This window comes from Bos indicus x Bos taurus, chromosome 7 (assembly GCF_003369695.1).
Source record: "Bos indicus x Bos taurus breed Angus x Brahman F1 hybrid chromosome 7, Bos_hybrid_MaternalHap_v2.0, whole genome shotgun sequence".
Classification (NCBI taxonomy): domain Eukaryota; kingdom Metazoa; phylum Chordata; class Mammalia; order Artiodactyla; family Bovidae; genus Bos; species Bos indicus x Bos taurus.
Genome location: NC_040082.1, coordinates 76,199,268 through 76,216,732, shown reverse-complemented (window position 1 = coordinate 76,216,732; position 17,465 = coordinate 76,199,268). Strand labels below are relative to the sequence as shown.

General features: G+C 37.3%; 1 protein-coding gene across 1 annotated transcript in view; it reads right to left on the bottom strand.

The window, feature by feature from the left end:
- Window positions 1-17,465, bottom strand: part of HSD17B4 (hydroxysteroid 17-beta dehydrogenase 4) — a 99,753-nt gene that overhangs the window by 63,793 nt on the left and 18,495 nt on the right. The window contains exons 3-8 of the mRNA XM_027546952.1: window positions 15,511-15,618; window positions 4,984-5,043; window positions 3,133-3,154; window positions 2,981-3,027; window positions 1,405-1,489; window positions 90-277 (exon numbers count right to left, since the gene is read on the bottom strand). Coding sequence (XP_027402753.1) covers window positions 90-277; window positions 1,405-1,489; window positions 2,981-3,027; window positions 3,133-3,154; window positions 4,984-5,043; window positions 15,511-15,618 — 510 coding nt within the window. The remainder of the gene's footprint in view (window positions 1-89; window positions 278-1,404; window positions 1,490-2,980; window positions 3,028-3,132; window positions 3,155-4,983; window positions 5,044-15,510; window positions 15,619-17,465) is intronic.

Sequence of the window (17,465 nt, the reverse complement as noted above, 5' to 3'; positions counted from 1 at the left end):
ATTTTTTAGTTACTCAAAAAATTAAATACTTCGGCAAAGTTCACTCCACACAGATATGTGGAGAACAGCACTGAAAAATTTAAACTTACCTTCAGGCAAAATGCTTTGGGTCATCCGTGATCCAGCAGTAGGGGCAATAGTGTTACAGTGAATGTTGTTTTTCTTGCCTTCCACTGCAAGACAGTTTGAAAGGCCCAGAAGACCCAGTTTTGCAGCACAATAATTTGCTTGGCCAAAGTTGCCATATATTCCTGAAGCTGATGAAGTCATGATTATTCTAAAAAGACAAATCAATCTCTCAACATCATCTTTTCTACGTTTTAATAATGTTGCGACTCTAAGCGCTTTTTTTTTCTTTTTCATTACTATTATACCTGTCAAAAGAAACTCTGTAAACTGGCATTAGGTTCTTAAAGTCACGATTCATATACCTAAATTAATAAGAAAAGTAATTTCTCAAAATTCAACTATAAGATTTTATTGTTTTAAGAAGAATCCCATAAAAAGAAAAAAAAAAGGGATCCCTGGTCAGGAACAAATGAATTCAAGTGTACGAATATATATTCATTATCTACTGAAAACAACAATAAGTATTTACAAACAAAAAATAAACTGCCAATTGACAAGTCAAAATCTTAGTAAGAAATATTAGATCATGAAATCCTAATTCTTTAGTCCTCATCACTTTGCTCCTTTCCCTGTCTGGATAATATTAAATGTCTCATATTAAAACAATACCATCTGAAAATCTGACCTAATCTTACTCTACTTAGTAGAACAAGTAAAGTAAATCATTTTATCTACTTTAAGAAACTGCTAATATCAGGATACACCAGAAGTCTCCAATAAGAAAATACATCACAAGCAATTTACTTCTAGTAGATGTATGTGAACCCTAAGTTATAAGAATAGCCTTTAAAAAAAAAATAAGAATAGCCTTTACATTAGAGTGCATGGATCCACTTACTAGGTCTGTCACATCTGAGTCACACAGATGCAACTGTAAGAGTCCTACCATTCCTGGTCAATAAAGACTAACTCATGTCTGAGCAATGCCAACCACTCATCTCTCCCCAGTTGGTCACTGAACACACAAAATGATATTTTGGTTAGGGAATAAAGCACAGCTGAATCCTCCAAGTTTGTACTGCTAAAATATCAGAAAATGGCAGGAAAATCATTAATAATGAGAAGTAGGAGGTAAAAAGAAATACAAAGTTGTCCAGCTCAGCTGATCTGTGACTGATGCCAATTTAATGGGGAAGCATGTGCCAAAACTATATTTAAAAAACCTGTGCATATCTGGAGGTATATTTTTCAATATCAAAGCAATTCTTTTCCTCCATACACAAGAACCCACATACAACATCTCCAATCTCCCTTGACACCCACATACAACTCTACCTTCCAAACTTCTGTTTCTTCATGTGATCCCATGCTGCCCGGGTCACCAGGAATGAGCCCCGCAAATGAACTCTCTGGATTTTGTCTAAAACAAGAAATTTTTATCATGAATGTTGTCAAAAATTAGATAGATATATCTCAGAATCAACATTAGCAATGATTTACTTATACAAAGATATTCTTTTTTATACCTAGCATTCAAAATCAACTACTGTCACATTGTACTCTGAGTGATCATTTTTGCTGTAGTCTCAATTATATATCCAATCAATAATTCATATCTATTTTGCCTATAAATCATGATTTGATTATTGCAACTTTATCACAAATACAATACCATCTAAATATGATGCCTGTACACACATCAAAATACAATGTAATCTTTAGTATATGCCTATTTTATACAAAAATTCATTAATACAAATACCCAAGAAATCTACATAAGTAAATTGGGACTCAACACAAACATCAATTAAAGCATAATCAAAAATCATCCACTTTATCATCAAGAAATGTTTATAAAATGTTCATAATATCCCTTAATCCCTATTTTTACCAGGGTTTACTAAATGAGTTAAGAGTTGGGGGAAAGAGTGGAAGAGATGGAGGAAATAGGGGGAGGCAAAGAGGGAAAAAGAGAGAAAGAGATGCCTGCTTTTAGAAATGGCAATCTAATGAACAGAAAACTTGGAGGATGACTCAGATAGACAACTCTAGATTTAATTTTATCCTGATGAAGCCACTGCAGCCCATCAGAGCGCAAAGCAAAGCACCAAGGTAAGTCTCCTTTGCCAACAAAACTTGTCTTTCTCAGCTTCTCCTTTACTCAGTTATTACAAGGGAAGGGAAAACTAAAAGCCTGTCTTTGCTTAATTCTACGTCACAGAGATAGCTTGCTTCTTCCGAAAGGACTTCTGGCAATCTTTCCCAGAAACACACTCTATAAACAAGGACATAATTCACCTCAGTTACTACGTCTGCCACTATCTCAGATTGTTTTAGTTCTGGTAGCTAATGAAAGTAAGGGCAAAAAAGAGAAAATATGGAAAAACATTTTCATAACAGTGACTGTTCACTATCTAAACTCAATTTTTCCAACATGACATTCCTAATGAAAAATTTTCCTACTTATTAGAAGTTTCAAAATTATATCTAGACTTTTCCCACCCAGTTCTCAGATTTTCATCTTTTTAGTGCCTCACTCTTCCACAGCCTTCTCTTGCTGTTGAAATAACAATTATACAGCCAGACAAACACATAAAAGGCTGTTAAGAAGAACAATACTGCAAGAAAATGCTGACAATCTCTCAGAGACAAAAAAAAAAAAAAGATGAAAAGCACAAAAACTTTTTAGATAACTTTTGCCAACAGATTTTAATTTTTTTTAATTTTTTGAAGTTTAAAAAAAGGTTACTCCCAAATGTTCATCATTTTCAGTCATAAAGCTTATTCATCACTTACATTAGTAGAAGGAAGAATAGGAAGAAGCAAGATTTTCCTTAAGTGTGTAAGTGCATCAAGTATTAGACAGCTAAATGGGTAAGTATGTTCCATAGAGAATATTAAAACATCTTACCCCAGTCTTCATCACTTATTCTACTAAATGAACGGTCCCTCAGAATCCTAAAAATTGATATTATATTTGTTGAGACAAGAAAGTAAACACTAAAAAAAAAAAAAACTTTGCAAATACATTACTTTATTGGAAATGAAAAAAGAAATACTCACCCAGCATTGTTGATCACAATATCTACAATATAAAAACATACAAGTCACATATATAAAAGCAAGCATTTTTATTTACATTTGCTTAAAACTCACATTTCTTTCAAAAGTGTTTTTCTCCCCATGGGTAAGTAGATATAATAAGCAACAAGTGCTAGCAAAACAAAATTTTATACCTATAGCTAAAAAAATCTGGTTCACAAAAGCATAAGAATCACATTATATTAGTGCTTTCCTTTCAAACCTACATATCTAAAAATTTTTTAGATTTTTCCATCTCTACCTTCTGCCAAAATTCTATGAATTTATTTACAGAATTAGCAGTCACATAACTTAAGTTCTTAGAACTCAGCAGTAATCATAAGCCATCCCTCAAGCAACTTCGAAATTCACAGGGAAAGTTAAAAATTTTAAAAAAATGTTCCTTGCCAATGAAAAGTCAAAAGCGAAACCATTAGAATTAGAAAATGACAGCCTATATGAATACACAATTGCATCCTCACTATAAAAAGAAAGGGATTGTTTTTTAAGGTTCAACCATATCTTGTGGCTATCTTCATTTTATGACTTCAAATCTTTAGGGCTTCTATCCCTGTGTCAGACAATATGTAAACATGTCTCACACAAACTCAACCAAACATAGCTAGAAAAAATATATATGGTAGACCAAAAAAAGGGAAGGTGAACACATTCAAACTATAAAAATCACTGTTTTTCAAACTAGAAACATGTTGGGCAGTTCCTCCAGTAATTCAATAACCTTTTACAATGTATGGGATTAAATTAGGAAGATTAAACAATATATTGAAATATTTCTTAAAAATGAACTTTTATATAATTCATCTTAATTTGCAAGATACAGAATCACTCCAGGCAAGAGTACTGGAGTGGGTTGCCATTTCCTTCTCCAGGGGATCTTCCCAACCTAGGGATCGATCCCAGGTCTCCCATATTGCAGGCAGATGTTTTACCATCTGAGCCACCAGGGATGCCCCTATAATTACTTAGTAACTATTAAATAAGTGTTATAATAATTTAATCATACCTCTGATATACATGGAGAAGGAAATGGCACCCCACTCCAGTACTCTTGCCTGGAAAATCCCATGGACGGAGGAGCCTGGTGGGCTACCGTCCATGGGGTTCCAAAAAGTCAGACACAACTGAGCGACTTCCCTTTCACTTTTCACTTTCATGCACTGGAGAAGGAAATGGCAACCTACTCCATTGTTCTCGCCTGGAGAATCCCAGGGACAGGGGAGCCTGGTGGGCTGCCGTCTATGGAGTCGCACAGAGTCAGACACGACTGAAGTGACTTAGCAGCTGATATACATGCCTGGAAAATCCCATGGATGGAGGAGCCTGGTAGGCTACAGTCCACGGGGTCACAAAGAGTTGGACACGACTGAGCGACTTCTCTTTCGTTCTTTCTTTCTGATATACATATATAATCATATCCCCAATATTGAGGGTATGATTAAATTATTATAATATCTTTAATAGTTATTACTTATATAATCATGTAAATTATTGTATATTATATATGTACTTTTATATATTGGGGATATGATTAAATTACTATAAAAAGAAACTTAGAGAATGCTTTTAAGTTTTTCTAAAAGCCCTTAAAATACAAAAAACAAACAACCAATTCAACACATACATGCATACAAACTGTCACCTCAAGCCCTTTGTGGAATAAGATCAGCATATGCTAAAAAATTAAATTTTAAAACAAATCTAAAAATTTGATTACCAAGAAAGAGTTTTTAGCAAACAAAAGTAAAATAAAAAATAATTCATTAGAAAGGTAGAAGCTGCTCTGTGAGCACCATAAATGTAAAGAAACATCACCTATTCTTCCAAAAGCATCCAGTGCTGTCTTCACAATCTTCTCCCCTTCCTCCACTGAATCTGAAGGAAAGGAAAATTAGGACAAAACTTCAGTAAGAATCTTCACAAATGACTTCTAAATTCTGTGGATCAGAGTACATGACAGATACAATTCATTCAACAGAATTCATATCCAGGAAAAATACATTTATATTGTAGGCACATACAAACTATAGATGATCTACATTACAAAAGAAATTTTGTTCCTAAGACAATTCTTTAACCTACCAAAAAAAAAAAAAAAAATCGAGCTGGGTAAATAACAAGCATTTGACAAATAAGATCAAAGACAGCACTGTCTAATAGAGCTTTGTCTTATGAAAATGAAATGTCCCTATTTCTGCACTGTCTAATACAGTAGCCATGAACCACATGTGGCTACTGGGCACTTGAAATGTGGCTAGGATGACAAATGATTACTATTTCATTGCTATTGAATTTTAAGTTGTCACATAGGACTTCTACTTAAGGATGCAAATGAGAATTTGAGAGGGAGGGAAAGAGGAGTGTATTTAATTGGAAAAAGCATGGCCAAGTCTATGACTACATTTGGAAAACAAACCTATTGTTTTTGTAATGTTGTTGTTGCTTAGTTGCTAAGTTGTGTCCGACTCTTGAGACCCCGCGGAGCCCACCAGGTTCCTCTGTCCATGGGATTTCCCAGGCAAGGATACTAGAGTGGGTTGCCATTTCCTCCTCCAGGGGATCTTCCCAACGCAGGTATCAAACCCACGTCTTGTGCATTGCAGGTGGATTCTTTACCACTGAGGCACTAAGGAAGCCTGTTTTTATAATATAATACTAACCACAAAAGGCAAAGCTCAATGAAATATTATGGCCTTGTTATTTTCTGCTAATCAGCCCAGGAGAAGGGCTGATATCACCAGAGCTGTGTCTCAAATGGTCAGCTGTCAACTCAACATCACTAGTGTTTCTACTTTCTCTGCAGTCACAGGAGGAGCCAGGGCCCTTCTCTGAGGCCCATACAGTCCTGAGTTAGATCCTCCAAAAAGAGACACTCACTTAAAAGGTAGAAAAGCAGGAGACTGCAGGGGCAGGCAGTCTCATGAGGAGCTGCAGACATGACACTGGCAGCACATGCAGGCAGGCTCTTGAGAACCACCCGCCACAGGCTGAGACGGTCTCCTACAGTCTCACTGACATGCACCAGCCCAGACCTTCCAATGGTAAGTCTCTAACTCTCTGTATAAAACCCTTCACTCTGGGAAAACCAAGAGGGGCTTCTGTTTTCCTGACTGAATCCTGACTATTATACTTTGTATATCAAAACTGAGGGGTGGAGAGAAGAGTCTGAAATTTTTATCTTTAAAAATTAGGTTCTAAAACCCCAGAATTTTTTTCTAAAGATGAAAACACTTTTCTAGACTCTCAAAGCAGAAATAAGATACTAAAATATCTGTCTCATTATTCCCTTGAGCACAAAAAACAAACCATATCCTATCTTCTTTCCTCTAAAATTTCAAAATAAAGGCACAGGCAATTTAATTTTCTTCCTGGCCCACAAAAACAATCTAATTTGCAGAAAAGTCACTAAACACTAGCTTTTTAAAAGTAAATCTATTCAAGAAGATTCCTTACAAATACTATTAGAATCAGATGGTCCTAAGATGGCAGAGGAATAGGACAGGGAGACCACTTTCTTCCCCACAAATTCATCGAAAGATCATTTGAACACTGAGCAAATTCCACAAAACAACTTCTGGACGCTGGCAGAGGACACCACGCACCCAGAAAGGCAGCCATTGTCTTCAAAAGGAGGGAGGACAAAATATAAAAGATAAAAAGAGAGACAAAAGAGTTAGGGACAGAGACCCATCCCGGGGAGGGAGTCATGAAAGAGGAGAAGTTTCCAAACACCAGGAAACCCTCACACTGGTGGGTCCGTGGGGGAGTTTTGGAATCTCAGAGGGCAACATAACCAGGAGGGAAAATAAATAAACAAATAAATAAAACCCACAGATTACATGCCTAACCACAACTCCCAGTGGAGAAGTAGCGCAGGAGCTCGCATCTGCCACCAGCAAGCAGGAGGCACAGGCTGCATTGCTTAGGGTAAGGACTGGGCCTGAATGCCCTGAGGACAATCTGAGGAAGCTAACATGAGATAGCAACCCAAACTGTGGGATAGCCAGAGAGAGAGGAAAAAAAGAGAGAGAGAGAGAACTTTCCTGTGAAAAGCTCTAACCTAAGGCACTGCCAGCCCACTCAGGGAACAAAGGACTGAGCGAATACCAGAGGAGAGCTAGCCCACTGCGGAAGGGCCCATCCCCCACTGGAGGCAGAGAGGCAGGCAGGCAACAGCCAGAGCCAGAAAAGGGCATCCTCTACCAAACTGTGAGCAGGCTCCCAGTCGTTAACCAAGTCTTCCTGGGATCCTGGATGGCTGACATCCGCCAGGAGGGTGGCAGCCAGAGATCAGCTCCCCAGAGGACACACACAGCACACCTGAGACATGCTCCCACTGGACACTCAGGAAACCAAGCAGCTGGGACGGGGAGGTGATAAGACGCACCACACACCTGGGGAGAGTGCACTTGCCAAGCACCTGGTCACCTGAGCTGCTGGGACCTGGGAAGGGCACAAAACGCAGGCCCAACCGAGTGTGCCTTTGTGGAGTACCCGAGAACCTGAACCTGAGCGGCTTAGACCTGGGAAGTGCACATAACCCAAGGCCTGCTTTAGACAGTTCTCCTGAAGAGCAATCTGGAGCCTGAGCAGTATAGACCGGGAAAGCACACACGCTGTGAGCGGGGGCAAACCCAGTGTGGCCGAGACACTGTGAGCACTCCCCACACACGCCAGTGATATTTGTTTGCATTGCTCCTCCCTCCCCACAGCACAACCGAAAAAGTGAGCCTAAATAAGTGACCACCTTCACCCCCTTGTGTCAGGGCGGAAATTAGACACTGAAGAGACTTGCAAACAGAAGAAGCCAAAATAAACAGAGGGAACCGTTTTGGAAGTGACAGGTGCAACAGATTAAAACCCTGTAGTTAGCACTGACTACACTGGAAGGGGCCTATAGACCTTGAGAAGTATAAGCTGGAACAAGGAACTATCTGAAACTGAACTGGCCCTACACTGCCTGCAACAGCTCCAGAGAAATTCCTAGATGTATTTTACTATTACCATTTTTAAAATTTTTAAGTCCTTTATTACTCATTTAATTTTCATTTTTATAACCTATTACCTTGCAAAAAAAAAAAGACCCTTTTTTAAAGCAAATTTCATATATACTTTTTATAATTTTTGTGTTTTGTTTTTTTAATATTGTATTTTTGAGAACCTAACCTCTACTCTAGATTTTTAATCTTTGCTTTTTGGTATTTGTTACCAATTTTGTACCTTTCAGAATCCAATCTTCAGTACCCATTTTTACTTGGGAGCGAGATTACTGGCTTGATTGCTCTCTCCCTCTTTTGACTCTCCTTTTCTCCCCCCAGTCACCTCTGTCTCCTCCCTCCCCCTTCTCTTCTCTACCCAACCGGTCACCTCTGCCTCCTCCCTCCCCCTTCTCTTCTCTACCCAACTCTGTGAGTCTCTTTGGGTATTCTGGGCTATGGAGAACACTTAGGGAACTGATTACTGGCTAGATCTGTCTCTCTCCTTTTGACTCCCCCTCCTCTCCTCCTGGTCACCTATATCTCCTTCCTCCCTGTTCTCTTCTCTATGGAACCCCGTGAACCTTTCTGGGTGTTCCAAGCTGTGGAGAGCACACAGGGATTTGATTATTGGCTAAACTGCTCTCTCCCTTTTTGATTCCCCCTCTTCTCCTCCTGGTCACCTCTATCTCCCTCCTCCCTCTTCTCTTCTCCATGTAACTCTGTGAACCTCTCTGGGTGTCCCTCACTGTGGAGAATCTTTTCTCCATTAACCTAGATGTTTTATCATCGGTACTGTATGGATGGAGAAGTCTTGAGACTACTGTAAGAATAAGACTGAAAACCAGAGGCAGGAGGCTTAAGTCCAAAACCTGAGAACACCAGAAAACTCCTGACTCCAGGGAACATTAAAAGATAAGGGGGAAAAAAAAAAAGATAAGGGGAACACATGTATACCTGTGGCGGATTCATTTTGATATTTGGCAAAACTAATACAATTATGTAAAGTTTAAAAATAAAATAAAATTTAAAAAAAAAAAGATAAGAGCTCATCCAAAAGCCTCCACACATACACTGAAACCAAGCCCCACCCAAGAGCCAACAAGTTCCAGAGCAAGACATACCATGCTAATTCTCCAGCAACACAGGAACATAGCCCTGAGCTTTATTTTATTTTTTATTTTTTTATTAAGCGCCAAGCCGCGGCCGCTCCTCCCAGCACCCTCCCCCTGCGCGGCGGCCACGCCCCTTCTGCCCCTGAGCTTTAATATACAGGCTGCCAAAAGTCACACCAAACCCACAGACACCTCAAAACTCACTACTGAACACTTCATTGCACTCCAGAGAGAAGAGATCCAGCTCCACCCACCAGAACATGGACACAAGCTTCCCTAACCAGGAAACCTAGACAACTCACTCGTCCAATTCCCCCACAGGGAGGAACCTCCACAATAAAGAGGAACCACAAACTTTCAGCCTACAGAAAGGCCACCCCAAACACAGCAATCTAAACAAGATGAAAAGGAACAGAAATACTCAGCAGGTAAAGGAACATGATAAATGCCCACCAAACCAAACAAAAGAGGAGGAAACAGGGAGTCTACCTGAAAAAGAATTCAGAATAATGATAGTAAAAATGATCCAAAATCTTGAAAACAAAACGGAGTTACAGATAAATAGTCTGGAGACAAGGATAGAGAAGATGCAAAAAATGTTTAACAAAGACCTAGGAGAAATAAAAAAGAGTCAATCAATAATGTATAATGCAATAAAAGATCAAAAACACTCTGGAGGGAACCAACAGTAGAATAACTGAGGCAGAAGATAGGATAAGTGAGGTGGAAGATAGAATGCTGGAAATAAATGAAGCAGAGAGGAAAAAAGAAAAAAAGCATTAAAAGAAACGAGGACGTCAGAGACCTCTAGGACAATGTCAAATGCCCCAACATTCGAATCACAGGAGTCGCAGAAGACAAAAAGAAAGGCCATAAGATAATACTGGAGGAGATAATAGTTGAAAACTTCCCTAAAATGGGGAAGGAAATAGCCATCCAAGTCCAAGAAACTTGGAGAGTCCCAAACAGGATAAACCCAAGGCAAAAAACCCCAAGACAATTCGTTAATCAAATTAACAAAGATCAAACACAAAGAACAAATATTAAAAGAGGCAAGGGAAAAACAACAAATAACACACAAGGGGACTGCCATAAGGATCAGCTGTTCAGCTTATCTTTCAATAGAAACTCTTCAGGCCAGAAGGGAATGGCAGGACATATTTAAAGTGATAAAAGAGAAAAATCTACAACCCAGATCACTGTACCCAGCAAGGATCTCATTCAAATATGAAGGAAAAATCAAAAGCTTTACAGACAAGCAAAAGCTCAGAGAATTCAGCAACACCAAATCAGCTCTCCAACAAATGCTAAAGGATCTTCTCTAGACAGGAAACACAGAAAAAGTGTATAAACTCAAACCCAAAACAACAAAGTAAATAGCAACAGGATCATACTTATCAATAATTACCTTAAATGTAAATGGGGCGAATGCCCCAACCAAAAGACAAAGACTGGCTGAATGGATAAAAAAACAAGACTCCTATATATGCTGTCTACAAGAGACCCACCTCAAAACAGGGGACACATACAGAGTGAAAATGAAGGGCTGAAAAAAGATATTTCACGCAAATGGAGACCAAAAGAAAGCAGGAGTAGCAATATTCATATCAGATAAAATAGACTTTGAAATAAAGGCTGTGAAAAGAGGCAAAGAAGGACACTACATAATGATCAAAGGATCAATCCAAGAAGATATACAATTATAAATATATATGCACCCAACATAGGAGCACCACAATATGTAAGACAAATGCTAACAAGTGTGAAAGGGGAAATTAACAATAACACAATAATAGTGGGAGACTTTAATACCCCACTCACACCTATGGATAGATCAACTAAACTGAAAATTAGCAAGGAAACACAAACTTTAAATGATACAATGGACCAGTTAGACCTAACTGATATGTATAGGACATTTCACCCCAAAACAATGAATTTCATCTTTTTCTCAAGTGCACACGGAACCTTCTCCAGGATAGATCATATCCTGGGCCATAAATCGAGCATTGGTAAATTTAAAAAAACTGAAATCATTCCAAGCACCTTTTCTGATCACAATGCATTAAGATTAGCTGTCAACTACAGGGAAAAAAAACTGTTAAAAATACCAACATATGGAGGCTAACCAACACAATTCTGAATAACCAACAAATCACAGAAGAAATCAAAATATGCATAAAAACGAATGAAAATGAAAACACAACCCAAAACCTATGAGACTCAGTAAAAGCAGTGCTAAGGGGAAGGTTCATTACAATACAAGCTTATCTCAAGAAACAAGAGAAAAATCAAGTAAATAACCTAACTCTACACCTAAAGCAACTAGAAAAGGAAAAAATGAAGAACCCCAGGGCTAGTATAAGGAAAAAAATCATAAAACTTAGGGAAAAAATAAATGAAAAAGAAATGAAACCATAGCAAAAATCAACAAAGTTAAAAGTTGGTTCTTTGAGAAGATAAATAAAATAGACAAACCATTAGCCAGACTCATGAAGGAAAAACGGGAGAAGAATTAAATCAACAAAATTAGAAATGAAAATGGAGAAATCACAACAGACAACACAGAAATGCAAAGGATCATAAGAGACTACTATCAGTAACTATATGCCAATAAAATGGACAACTTGGAAGAAATGGAAAAATTCTTAGAAAAGTATAACTTTCTAAAACTGAACCAGAAAGAAACAGAAAATCTTAACAGACCCATCACAAGCACGGAAATCAAAACTGTAATCAGAAATCTTCCAGCAAACAAAAGCCCAGGACCAGACCACTTCACAGCTGAATTCTACCAAAAATTTAGAGAAGAGCTAACACCTATCCTACTCAAAGTCTTCCAGAAAACTGCAGAGGAAGGTAAACTTCCAAACTCATTCTATGAGGCCACCATCACCCTAATACCAAAACCAGACAAAGATGCCACAAAAAAAGAAAACTACAGGCCAATATCACTGATGAACACAGATGCAAAAATCCTTAAATTCTAGCAAACAGAATCCAGCAACATATTAAAAAGATCATACATCATGGCCAAGTGGGCTTTATCCCAGGGATGCAAGGATTCTCTAATATCTGCAAATCAATCAATGTGATACACCACATTAACAAACTGAAAGATAAAAACCATATGATTATCTCAATAGATGCAGAGAAAGCCTTTGACAAAATTCAACATCCATTTATGATAAAGCAGGATTAGAAGGAACATACCTCAACATAATAAAAGCTATATATGATAAACCCACAGCAAACATTATCCTCAATGGTGAAAAATTGAAAGCATTTCCCCTAAAGTCAGGAACAAGACAAGGGTGCCCACTCTCACCACTACTATTCAACATAGTTTTGGAAGTTTTGGCCACAGCAATCTGAGAAGAAAAAGAAATAAAAGGAATCCATACTGGAAAAGAAGTAAAACTATCACTGTTTGCAGATGACATGATCCTCTACACAGAAAACCCTAAAGACTCCACCAGAAAATTACTGCATCTCATCAATAAATATAGTAAAGTTTCAGGATATAAAATTAATACACAGAAATCCCTTGCATTCCTATACACTAACAATGAGAAAACAGAAAGAGAAATTAAGGAAACAATTTCATTCACCATTGCAATGAAAAGAATAAAATACTTAGGAATAAATCTACCTAAAGAAACAAAAGACCTATATATAGAAAACTATAAAACACTGATGAAAGAAATCAAAGATGACACAAATAGAAGGAGAAAGTTACCATGTTCATGGATATGAAGAATCAATATAGTGAAAATGAGTATACCACCCGAAGCAATCTATAGATTCAATGCAATCCCTATCAAACTACCAATGGTATTTTTCAGAGAACTAGAACAAATAATTTCACAATTTGTATGGAAATACAAAAAGCCTCGAACAGCCAAAGCAATCTTGAGAAACCAAAGCAATCTTGAGAAACAAGAATGGAACTGGAGGAATCAACCTGCCTAACTTCAGGCTATACTACAAATCTACAGTCATCAAGACAGTATGGTACTGGCACAAAGACAGAAATATAAATCAATGGAACAAGATAGAAAGCCCAGGGATAAATCCAAACACCTATGGACCCTTTATCTTTGACAAAGGAGGCAAGAATATACAATGGAGAAAAGACAATCTCTTTAACAAGTTGTGCTGGGAAAACTGGCCAACCACTTGTAAAAGAATGAAACTAGAACACTTTCTAACACCATACACAAAAATAAACTCAAAATGGATTAAAGATCTAAATGTAAGACCAGAAACTATAAAACTCCTAGAGGAAAACATAGGCAAAACACTCTCTGACATAAATCACAGCAGGGTCCTCTATGACCCACCTCCCAGAATAATGGAAATAAAAGCAAAAATAAACAAATGGGACCTAATTAAACTTAAAAGCTTTTGCACAACGCAGGAAACTATAAACAAGGTGAAAAGACAGCCTTCAGAATGGGAGAAAATAATAGCAAACGAACCAATGGACAAAGAATTAATCTAAAAAATATACAAGCAGCTCATACAGCTCAATACCAGAAAAACAAACAACCCAATCAAAAAAATGGGCCAAAGAACTAAACAGACATTTCTCCAAAGAAGACATACAGATGGCTAACAAACACATGAAAAAATATTCAACATCACTCATTATCAGAGAAATTCAAATCAAAACCACAATGAGGTATCATCTCACACCAGTCAAAATGGCTGCTATCAAAAAGTCTACGAACAATAAATGTTGGAGAAGGTGTGGAGAAAAGGGAACCCTCTTACACTGTTGGTGGGAATGCAAACTAGTACAGCCACTATGGAGAACAGTGTGGAGATTCTTTACAAAACTGGAAACAGAACTGCCATATGACCCAGCAATCCCACTGCTGGGCATACACACCGAGGAAACCAGAATTGAAAGAGACACATGTACCCCAATGTTCATCGCAGCACTGTTTACAATAGCCAGGACATGGAAGCAACCTAGATGTCCATCAGCAGATGAATGGATAAGAAAGCTGTGGTACATATACACAATGGAATATTACCCAACTATTAAAAAGAATGCATTTGAATCAGTTCTAGTGAGGTGGATGAAACTGGAGCCTATTATACAGAGTGAAGTCAGTCAGAAAGAAAAACACCAATACAGCATACTAACACATATATATGGAATTTAGAAAGATGGTAACAATGACCCTATATGTGAGACAGCAAAAGAGACACAGATGTATAATAAAGCCTTTTGGACTCTGTGGGAAAAGGCAAGGGTGGGAGGATTTGAGAGAATAGCATTGAAACATGTATATTATCATATGTGAAACAGATCGCCAGTTCAGGTTCCATGCATGAGACAGGGTGCTCAGGGCTGGTGTACTGGGATGACCCTGAGGGATGGGATGGGGAGTGAGGTGGGAAGGGGGTTCAGGATGGGGAACACATGTTTACCCATACATGACATGGTTGATTTATGTCAATGTATGGCAAAAACCACTACAATATTGTAAAGTAATTAGCCTGCAATTAAAATAAATAAATTAATTTAAGACAAAACAAAACAAGTAATATTAGAATCAATGTATCAAACATAAAGGCTGTATTTGCTGTTTTTCATGACTTTTTTCTTTATTCTTAATGCCTACTTTTGACTCTTAAGTTTTTATAAAGATAAGAAAGTTACATATAGCAATGATTTCCTATGCAGAATGGAATACGAAAGCTGGGTACAGAATTGGGGCATTTCACTTCTTACGCTATATTACTTTAAGAAATATAAAATTTTTTTTAAGAATTTAATGTAATTCTGTAGAAATATAAGAGATGTTTTAGCTTTTAAAAACAAGAGTAAGGACTTCCCTCAGGGTCCAGTGGCTAAGACTCCAAGCTCCCAATGCAGAAGGCCCAGGTTCAATCCCTAGTCAGGAAACGAGATCCCATAAGCTGCAACCAAGTCCCAGTACAGTCACAAGAGCATATTCATATCCACATTTACAGTAATGTACTGGTTATATCATGTGCTCTTTACTAAAAACACTAAATAGACAACTGAATAAAATTCAGACTTATGAAATAATCTACATCAAAAAAAATCTCACATATAAAATCTGTTGCTAAACATCTTTGGCAGACTTAGATAAAATCTAATTTCATAATTACACTGGAATGTTGAGATATTTGCTAAGTGATTTATTAACATGAGAAATAGAATTAGTTGAGGAAAAATAAAAGAAACAGTATAATTCTCTCAAATACCATACCATAGTTAGCCACTGCTTTTCCACCTTTCCTTCTTATTTCTTCAACAACCTTATCAGCAGCTAAGGAGCCTTTGCCAACTCCTGTGAAGTCCCCTCCTAGGTCATTCACTGCAATGCAAAAATAAACAAATAAGAATTCAGTTCTAGACATTAAAAAATATGAGGTGGAATGAAACCATATTATTAGCATATGTTTTCAGTCATCTTCCTAATTCCCTCCTACTGTATTTCCATCCTACTGAAGATACCATGATATATGTACTTCCAAAACATGTCTCTTTGCTTTTAAATATAGACATGAAGCAGTGAAAATATTTAAACACAGGTTCATGCCATGAAACTTTTAACTGTGCAGTGCTTCTCTTTTGGAAAGCAAAAGACTGATTCAACCCATTTTTAGAAAAAAAAAAAAGGAAAAGAAAAAAAGATCACTTTTAAGAGTAAACACAGAGGAAAACAGTATGGACATCCTTCAAAAAAAATTAAAAATAGAACTGCCATATGATCCAGCAATCCCACTTGATTGAATTGAAATCAGGAACTGAAGAGATAATAGAACTCCAGTGTTCAATGCAGCACTATTACGATAGCCAAGATGTACAAACAATCTAAATATCAACTGACAGACAAAATGGATAAAGAAGTGGCACATATATACAATGTACTATTATTTAGCCTCTAAAAAAAGAAGGAAATTTTTCAATATGTAACAACATGGATAAACCCTGAAGATAATAAGGTAACCCAGTCACAGAAGACCAAATACTGCATGATTATATCTAAAACGGTCAAACTCATAGAATCAGAGAGTAGAATAGTGGTTGCAGAGATTAGCAGGAGGAGAAAAAGGGGAGTTGCTAATCAGTGGGCATAAAATTTCAATAATGCAAGATGAAAATGTTCTAAAGATCTTATCTACTGTACAACATAATGCCTATAGTTAATAATACTCTATTGTACAGTTAAAAATTTCTTAAAAGGGTAGATCTCATATTAAGAGTTCTTATCACAACTGAAAAAAAGAAAAGAAAGGTTAAATATATAATGTGACATATCTTCTCCATGTCAAGAAAGCCATTTACAGCAATGGTGATGAAGAACAAGCATATTAAATTCACACTGGTGAATTTTTATAAAACATAATACGTCACGGTCTACCAAAAAAGAAATAAAACTATTTATTGGAAAAGGTCAAAAACTACACACACAACTAACATGTGTTCAGTCACTAATTTATACCATATATATAATTTATGTGTTTCCCTAGTGGCTCAGATGGTAAAGAATCTGCCTACAACGCAGGAGAATAGTTTTGATCCCTGGGTTGGAAAGATCCCCTGGAGAAGGGAATGGCTACCCACTCCAGTATTCTTGCCTGGAAAATTTCATGGACAGAGGAGCCTAGCCAGCTATAGTCCATGGAGTCATGAAGAGTTGGACACAACTGAGTGACTTTCATTACATTTTTACATCTTCCTGTATATATAGACACAAACATTAAATGAACATTTACCATTTGCAAGGAAATGTATAAGAATGGTGCCTATCCTCAAAGAGTTTATAATGTACTGAAAGTTAAGTATGTGGTAACTACACTAATGCATTAATTGTATCATAAGTATATAAAGGCAACATAACTAAATAATATGATAACAAAAGTAATTTACACAATCATTGAAGGTTGAATTTATAAAATAACATGCAAAAACAAATGAAAAGATAAATAATATGTCAGTCACTCAGTCATGTCCAACTCTTTGCAACTCCATGAACTATAGCCCACTAGGCTCCTCTGTCCATGGAATTCTCCAGCCAAGAATACTGGAGTGGGTTGCCATTCCCTTCTCCAGGGCATCTTCCTGACCCAGGGATCAAACCTGGGTCTCCTGCGCCAAAGGCAGATTCCCTACCATCTGAGCCACAATAGATCAATGCCAAACATCTTAGAAAAAACA